Genomic DNA, 8,911 nt, shown 5'->3' on the forward strand with positions numbered 1-8,911 from the left:
GGTCCAGAGTCAGAGATAAAGCCCTGCATGAGGGGGGTCTCCTGAAGCAAGGTTTTGAGCCGCTCACCAGAGTCCCAGAGAAGACGCCTGGGGACTGGAGGATGAGGTGAAGCAAGGCTCTGTGGTCGCCATTTCTTGTGATTTAGAGAGACCGGAAGGCGGCCATGGGCTAGGCATGGGAAGAGGGGACAACAAGAGGCAGAAAAGCCGTGAACTTGGACTCAGAGATCTTTTGAAACCTCAGCTCCCTTCTGTTGAGAAAGGCGATAAGACACCTGGCCGGGCTGCCTCCCAGGGCTCTTAGGGGAGAGAGCCGTGGCCTCGTGGGCACGTCCCTGTCCTCGGCCTGGAGTCAGGAGGTGAGGCTGCAGTCTGTGGGGAAAGACCTCCAGGAGAAGGGAGAAGACCAGGCGGCACGGGACATTTCCCCAGGCCACATCTGGAAACCTCTTTTGGAGATACGTTCCATGAAATACCATTTGGGGATTGGTCGTCTATACAGCCGGCTCCAAAGGTGTGCTAAACTGGACAGGTGCCAAGCCAAGCACTTTCTGATTGTGCCAGACAGCTTAGCGATGGCCCCCCGTCGAAATTCTTCCCACTGTGAGCCCCACACGGCACAGCACTTACGTGCCCTGCAGTTACTTCAGGCACATGCTGGTTTTATCACCTCCCTAAAGGCAGGAGCCATATTCGACGCTCCTTAACCCCCTTTAAGAACGGGGGAGTTGAGGGGCACCCACGTGGCTCAGTCGGTTAAGCATCCGACTCTTGATCTCAGCTCAGGTCTTGATCTCAGGGTCTTGAATTCAGGCCTGCGATGGCCTCAGGGATGGGCATGAAGCCCACTTATTAAAAAAAAAATGGGGGAGTTGGGAAAAATGATTTTTTTAAATCCTTTCCAGCTCCAAGATTACATGATTGACTCTGTGTCCTCACCAGGGACATGTACGTATTCAGGAAATGCTTCCTGAAACCATTCATGTCATCTTCTTTCTTGGGAGTTAATACAAAGAGGAAAATTACTTCTGAGCCTGTGTAGAGACATCTCTGTGGCTCTCCTTCCCTCCCTGCCCCCACCCTCTACCCACACCTTGATGAACATCATGTGAAGTACAGCAGACCCCGTAAGGGTGCCTACATATTTGACTTTTCGTTGGTTATACTCGGAAAGTCACACTTGAGGACGCCTGTGTGGTTGGCTCCCCGCCCCCCCGGCTCACGTGTGTGGCCTTTGTCCGAACGACAGAGGCCACGCTGCCCCCTTCACCTCCCACACACAGGCTTCATGCTCGAAGATGAGCTTTTGGTCCCCTCACCTGTATCCCGGACGCGGATGCTGCTCGGTTTCAAAGTGCCTTTCCACTCTGCCAAGCCCGAGGGGAGTAAGCTGTGACGTGATCCGTTCCTCTCACCTTGTAGGCTCAGGGGTCTGCCAACACAGAGAACACCTCGACTACCAGACCCGTCCGGTTTGTGGCCGCAGCCCTTGGTGGCTGAGCGGGACTGAACACATCTGCTGCTGTCCTCTGCTCTCCTCCCGCCTCCCCTGACCTCGGGGCTCGGCTTGCCGTCGTGAACTAGAAATTCTCTTACTGGGATACGTCTCGGGAGGCGGCCGCCGTGAGTCCCACTAGAGAAGCCCACTGATGTGGCCCCAGCAGCCCGGAGCCCAGCTCGCCTGACGGGGCACGGGTCGTGGCAGCATGCCTAAAGGGCAGTGCGGCTGGGAAGCCCGCGGCTTCCTAGGACTCGTCACAACCTGCCATCTGAACACTCCTGGGGACAGACACGGAGTCGTGAGTGAGCTCCCCGGAAATGTGCTGCTCGGTGGAGAAGAGGTGTTACCTTGGTAACGGCAAGCCCGCTTCATTACCAGATGGCGTTAGCTTTATTGGCGGTTTCCCAGGCAGTTGCCAGGAACAGCCTGTAGCCGCTGTCACTGGGTGTTTGGCCTGTGATGGTGGCCGGCCCGTTGGCCGGTATATGACGCCCTGCCATATCAACTCCAAGGTCATCACAGCCTGGTGCATCCAGTTACGTCCCAAACTGGAGCGGTCCACATGGTGAGACTCCGAATCCTCGTGGAGTGCCGTGCGGGCTGCAGAGCACGCGGGAGAACGCTCATGCGGCTCCCGTGGCCGTTGTGCCGCACCGCACTCAGGAGAAACAACACTGCCTGCGCCGTCTCGTGGTGTCGTGTGTGCGCCACAGCGGCAGCCGCGTGTTTCACGTGGACCGGCTCATCTGATTTCCTCCCGGGCCCTCTGAGCTTCGCAGCTGAGTGAACAGGCACACGAGGTTGTTTGACTTGCTGTCGCTCACGCTGCCCAGCGGCAGACGCAGGACGAGCGCAGTGCCCTTGACCTGCACACTGACCGGCCCCGCCCCTCAGGCCTGCAGATTCTTCCCACTCGGCAGCCCCTCATCGGAAGGTGCGTTTTTGTTCCCACCTCGGGGCCCAGCCCCACTGTCTCGTTCTCTGCGGCTTCCCTTTCGCCCCAGCCGCGATCACAGAAGCAAACTAATGTCAGCGGCAAGTTCACGAGCTGGAGGCAGGGGCCGTCCCGGTTCCCACTTCGATGTCAACAGGCTTCAGGTGATTTCACCTCTGCCATGTCCAGGCAAGGGCTCGGGCCGAGTAGCCACAGCTTCTCCTGGGAATGTACCCTGTTCTGCAGCTTCTCAGTGCGCTGACCCCTCACCACCACCCCGACGTGGGGCTATGGTCATCTCCCGGGTGGGCAGGAAGAAACTGACCTTCAGAGAAGGTAGACGCCCCGGCCAGGCTTCCCAGCAGCGGAGCCGAGAGCCGAGTGCATCCGGGACTTTGTCAGGCTTCAGAGCTACATACGTAGTTTCCTGTGACCCTGTTAAAAATTCAGAAAGCCATAAATCTATGCGTATCCAACCTAGATGAACCCCAAGGTCCTTTCTGGCTTCCTAAAAAATAAGCATGGACAAACCTGATAGAGCTCTACCGACCTGATAGAGTTGTCCACAAACTGCTCCAGCCCAGAATAGGCACAGGCTGTGGGACGTTCCTTGGATGAATGAAAATAGGCTGAGGGAGACGTGGACGGGAAAATATTGACGTAATTCACATTCATAGAAAACAAAAATTTTAACCTGTCAAAATGATTTGCCTCTCTTGCCCTGATCGTGGTCCTGAAGTGCCGTTTCCCGCTGACTCATGACCTCAGACAGCCATTATACAAGACAAGCTGGGAATGCCCTGTATTGGGCAGCAGGCCAGTCACAGAGGCTGGCATGTGTCAGAGGGACTCAGGGAGATGCCCACTGGCCACAGAGAGCATGATGTGAGCATCAGTATGACTGTAAGCCTAGTAATTGCATTAGTGCAAATACACCAAATATGTTTAAATCCATGAGCTTATAATAATGTCATGTGGAACACTGAGCCATCTACATGGGAAGGAAACTAACGAATTGATGCATTGTTTCTAACACTGGTACGTAAAGGGAAAGAACGGAGCGTTTATCCCACCTCTCCTGCGCAATAAACTCACCACTGAGTAGCCGAGTCGTAGACGGGGGGAGTTTCCCTATCACAGTGTTCCAGCTAATAAGTGAAGGCAGGATGATCACATCGGTGTATGGCAGCTCCAACCCCAAGCACATGAATGGGTCAGCAGCCACCAGCGTCGCCTACCCAGACCCCCACGCTTGCATGCCTTCTGTTGGAGGACCGTCACCCGCCCTGTGAACTCATCGAGCCAAAAGAAATCAAGGCTGAATCTCATCTCCTGCCAACTTACAGGAAGCACAGAGGAAGGAGGAACGTGCGAGGTACCTTATGGGGACGCCATCGGCAAAATCCGGACTGTGGGAACTCTATAGAAGAAAATGACCCAGTTTCTTCAACAAATAAAAGGGGGTGGGTGGTGGCAGGCGGGTAGAAGCCGGAACCTTCAGGCGGCCTTACGAGGCGTGTCTGCCGTCACATCGCGTGGACCAAATTCAGATCCCGGTACAAGCACACATGGCATCTACGAGACTCTTGAAAATCTGGACCCCGACCACTTCAGTTTTGATAATATTGGAGAATTCTGGTTGATTGGGATGGGGGAGTGGCATCATAATCTTGTGCGTTTTGTTTTGTGCACCCTTATCTTTTAGAGTCACAGAAGGAAATGTTTACAGATGAAACGGTGTTATGGCTGTTACTTGTTTCAAAATAACGCAGGAAGGGAAAAGCAGGTGAGGGTGGAGGTGAAGCAGGGTCCGCCCAGAGCTGGGACAGGGGGGTCTGTGGAGGCTCGCTCTTCCTGTTTCCCTTACTTTCGTGTGTGTGGTTGAATCTTCCCTAATAAATGGGTTAAAGAGATTAAGGGGCACCTGGGCAGCTCAGTCCTTTGAGCATCCGACTTCGGCTCAGACCATGATCTGTGGTTTGTGAGTTTGAGCCCCACCTGTGCTCGCTGCTGTCGGGCCGCTTCGGATCCTCTGCACCCCCGGCTCTCTGCCCCTCCCCCACTCGCTCTCTCTCCCACTCTCAGAAATAAACATTAAAAAAAATTAAGTTGCTCCCTCCAAGAGGGGGTGGATTTTTACTTTGTTTTGTTTTGTTCTGATTTCACGGCAGCCATTACTGACAGGACAGATGTGAAGTCGTCCCGTCCCACCTTTCAGGCTGGCATGCCCCTCGTGGCTCGTGATCAGCAGGTTGTATCAGAAGCCTTAAAATACTTGTACTGTTGGCCCCCTATCTTCAGGAAATAATCCTAAACACAACAGAGATGGTGAACAGAAATGCACATTGTAGCGGCGCCTGGGTAGCCCTCCCTGTTGGTTAAGTGTCCGACTTCGGCTCAGCTCCTGATCTCACGGTCCGTGGGTTCGAGCCCCGCATCGGGCTGTCAGCACAGACCCCGCTTCAGCTTCTCTCTCCTCTTCTTTCTCTGCCCCTCCCCCGCGCGTGCTCTCTCAATCTCTCTCAAAAATAAATTAACATTTACAAAACAAAAACAAGTGCACGTTGTAGGTACATTTATATTAGGGAAGACTTAGAAGCGGCTCATGTCTAGCAATAAGAGAATGGTTACAGAAATTCAAAATAGATTCCCTCAGTAGAACGCCACGCAGCTCATGCTGCCATTTTTGAAGACTGCACATCGGCGTTGAACAATGCTTATGCCATGATTTTAAATTTCATTTCATGGTGTCCATTATAACCACATCAGAAATTCAGAAACAGATCTTTCCTTCCTCCAGTTTTATTTCAAAGTAATCGATTTGCACCGCTGTGTAAGTTTACACAAGCAGGGCGCTTTGCTTTGAGACAGTTACCACGGGAGGGTCGGCTCACACCCATCCTCTGGTCTAGACGCGGTAGTAAGAGGAGAAAGAATGTCGTTAGGATTTCCCCTTGCGACGAGAACTCGTGGGATTTACTCCGGAAGCAGCCTCCCTGCGTCTCCTGCAGCGGCGCTGGCTGAGGTCCTCACAGGCGGAGGTGCCCGTCATGGAGCCGGGCAGGTGCGGCCCGTGGTCGCCTTCTTCCAGATCCTCCGCCCCGCCCTCCGTCTCCGGCAGCCGCAAGTCTGACCTCTCTTTCTCTGGAACCCCTAGATCTTTGATAGCAAAAAGATGGAAAGGAAATACCCCCAAAACGTTAACAGTTTAGAAGGGAAGACTGTGAATGATTATTTTCTTCCTTTTTCCTCCAATTTTAGATTTGCTATAACAAGCCTATTTATTAGTTAAATTTCTAGTCCTTGTTAGCTTTAAAATAACAAAGTTCACTTTTAATTATTTTTAATGTTTGTTTATTTTTGGGAGACAGAGTACAGACAGAGGAGGGGCAGAGAGAGAAGGAGACACAGAATCCAGAGCAGGCTCCAGGCTCTGAGCTGACAGCACAGACCCCAACGTGGGGCTCGAACCCACAAAGTGCGCGATCATGACCTGGGTCAAAGTCAGACGCCCAACTAACTGAGCCACCCAGGCGCCCCTAGAAATTTACTTTTAAAAAATCAATGTAAAATTTCTAGTATCTTTAGTGTGTATGTTCTCCAAATTCCGTCTTAAGAAACCTGAGAAATGACAGAGGCAATTTATTGGGTAAAGTCAGCTAGACTTTGGTTATTTTTAAGGAAATAATTGCTTAGTTATCTCTGCTTATTAGCAAAGGGCAGTTGAAAACGTGGCCCTGTTGGGGAAGGTGTGTTGGATTGCCACTGCCGCCCAGTGAAAGGCTGTTAATTTCAGTGCTTATAATTACAAAACCATGAACTTGATGCTTTTCTTTCCTCCCTCCCTCCCAGTAGAGTGCACGTAAACTAGTCACTGCTCCCACCTTGGTGGCTTGTTGACATCTTGAAATAGTGATTCCAGGGATACGAGAAGTGACCCATGAAATGCTATGTGGTGAAGGAATGTTTGAAAGTTTGATACGGAAACAAGAGGTTATGTTAACATTCTCTCAAACGCAAATAAGGGCATCGTATCTTTTTCTTACTCTGCTTGTAATCCTGGACCGTTACAGGCATACGAAAATAGAGAGATCCGCTCAGCACTTAGAAGTTACTGAAGGGACCGGACACTAGGAGTGTTCGCTGCTACCCAGGACCAGTCACAGAGAGCAGGCCCGTGCTCGGGGCCGTCGGTCACAAACTGCGGCGAACGGGGCAGTAAGGAGGGGGCAGCCGAGGGCGTCATCCACACAAACCGAGCGTTTGGACTTAGGATTGGGGCGGGGGCTCTTGTGGGTCCGTCCTGTGATACCGGAGCCTCATCGAACAACCCAGACCGTAGGCCTCGGACGGGCCCAGTTCTGAGTCTGCCTCCAGGGTCTCCCCTAGCAAATGAACAGAGAGGCTCAGCAAAAGCTCGGAAGAGTTACGTGACCCCGCGAGAGAGGAGGTGCCGCTTCTGTTCTTAGTGCTGAGCCTGTTTGAGCGAGCACAGCGGGTTACTCTTTCCCTGGCGTTCTAGGAAACGGCACCTTTTTTTTTAGGTGTGTGGGTTTTGTTTTTTTATCCATCATACATGCTTACTTTCTAAGAAAGTAAAAGCACTTACGGTATTTCCAGGATCGTGTCCCTTTTTGGAGATAAAATTCAGCTACTTTCCATTTCCCTCCAGAACGTACTGGGTATTGCTTCTCCACTCACTACTAGCTCCTATAAATAGATGGTCCCACCAGGCAGGCGTTGGGTGCTTGCCTTTCAGCTCTTGGTTGTTTTCTCTCTCTACACAATCCATGTGTGTTCGTGGCGCCACGAAATAGTAAGAAGACAAATGCGTGTGCCAAATCCAAGGACGCCAGAATCCTAGGACCACCTTTAAATAAGATGATCTTAGAACAACATAAAAGGAAATTTCACTTCATCCGGCCAATGGGAAACGTATGGAACTTATCTTGAGGTTTCCAAGCCGAGCACCTGAATAAACTCGGTGCCGGCAGACAAATCGGGACCCGTCCGTCGTGAAGCGGTGGCGGGGGGTCCTTTTTGCTCAGGGCGCGTTCACGAATGTCGGAGGATGTGTCCCGGTGCGTTTCTCAGGCACGAGACAGGGAGGGGGTCTCTTCTGGCCACGTCGTCTCACCCAGCCTCCTGCACCTGCATGTCCGAGTGTTAGCGCTCATGTCGGCTCACACGTGTTTTGACAGGTGACCTTGGGAAAGGTGTTGAAAGTGATTGTCGTCATGCGGAGCCTCTTCATCGATCGGACGATAGTGAAGGGATACAACGAAAGCGTCTACGCGGAAGACGGCAAGGTGAGCGTCCTGGAGCCCTTTGTTTTCCGTATCCCAGAGCCAGTGTGGGCGAGTCCCAGGTGGATGACCTGAAACGCCAGCAGTCACAGCCGGAATGGTCAGCAGGCGTCCTTTATCAGTGGGAAGATGAACCTCTTACGGAAAAACATCTCTCTCTCTCCCCCTTGCATTTTTCATCATGCTTCTGCTTTTGCCTTTAAACCTGATGCCCTTAGTTGAATTTCTAATTTATCACCTCAGACCCCAGTTGCCTCATTAAATGTGTCTTCTGAGGAAATGGATTTCTTTCTTTTCTTTTTTTCTTTTGGCCTAGTAGTGCAAGCACATCAACAGCCCAGGGTTGGGCGTTTCCGGCATTTTGCTTTTCCTAGAACCATGAGGAAACTCGAGTCCGTTTGACACACAGCCTGCACCTGCTCCTTCTCCGTGAAGCTAACGAGGGCCCCGAGGAAGTCGCTCGTCCTCAGCAGTGCGGACCGAGCGCGGCAAGTGAGAGAAGAGGCGTTATTCCCGTGGGTGACCTGTCTCACAGAGAGTGCGCCCATGTGCGCCCCTCGCCTCTCCTGCCTGCTCACTGTCCGTATGGCAGACATCAGAGGACGCTAACGGGAGCTGACAGCCTCCATTTGTGTCTGCTCCCAGAGCGTAATGAACACACGGCCTGAGCCGCCCTCCCGACGCACCGCCTGCGCCCTCGCACTGGGCCCCGGTCCGCCCCCTCCCGAGCTCTCCCTTTCCTTCACGAATCCCGGTAAGGCTCTACAGTGTGTTACAGCACTCCCCGTCCGACAGCCGCATCGGAATGGGGACAGAGCGTTCTTCAGAAAGAGGTGGCGCAGGTACCCCACCACATCCCCGGCTGTGACACAAGAGCTGTGACCCGTAAAGTGATGAGATTTGTGTTCTGAGCCAGTGACCCAGCGCCTCCACAGCCCTCACAAGTGTCGCCGGGAGGGAAGCCACTCTCACTGCAAGGGCTCCGCCAGGTTCTTGTGTTTCTCCCCATTGAAAACAAAGCATTCCTCGAGGGGAGATTCCTTGTTTCTCTTTGGAAACGGCCAAGTGACTCTGTAGAGCAGGCATGGAGAGTGATGTGCGTCGGCGGGGCCCGCATGGTCCGCACGTGTCCGGTCTGTGACGTGTGTGTGACTTGTGAACTCTGGCGGC

The 8,911-nt window shown here is 52.8% G+C and overlaps 1 protein-coding gene across 3 annotated transcripts in view; it reads left to right on the forward strand.

The window, feature by feature from the left end:
- MED27 (mediator complex subunit 27) overlaps positions 1-8,911 on the forward strand; it is a 216,660-nt gene that overhangs the window by 148,310 nt on the left and 59,439 nt on the right. For 2 of the 3 annotated variants that reach the window (XM_029920003.1, XM_029920004.1), the window contains exon 5: positions 7,637-7,744. The exons of the other annotated variant lie outside the window; for it this stretch is intronic. In XM_029920003.1, the coding sequence (XP_029775863.1) occupies positions 7,637-7,744 (108 nt within the window). The remainder of the gene's footprint in view (positions 1-7,636; positions 7,745-8,911) is intronic. 3 annotated transcript variants of the gene reach the window in all.

Source organism: Suricata suricatta, chromosome 13 (assembly GCF_006229205.1).
Source record: "Suricata suricatta isolate VVHF042 chromosome 13, meerkat_22Aug2017_6uvM2_HiC, whole genome shotgun sequence".
Taxonomy (NCBI): Eukaryota; Metazoa; Chordata; class Mammalia; order Carnivora; family Herpestidae; genus Suricata; species Suricata suricatta.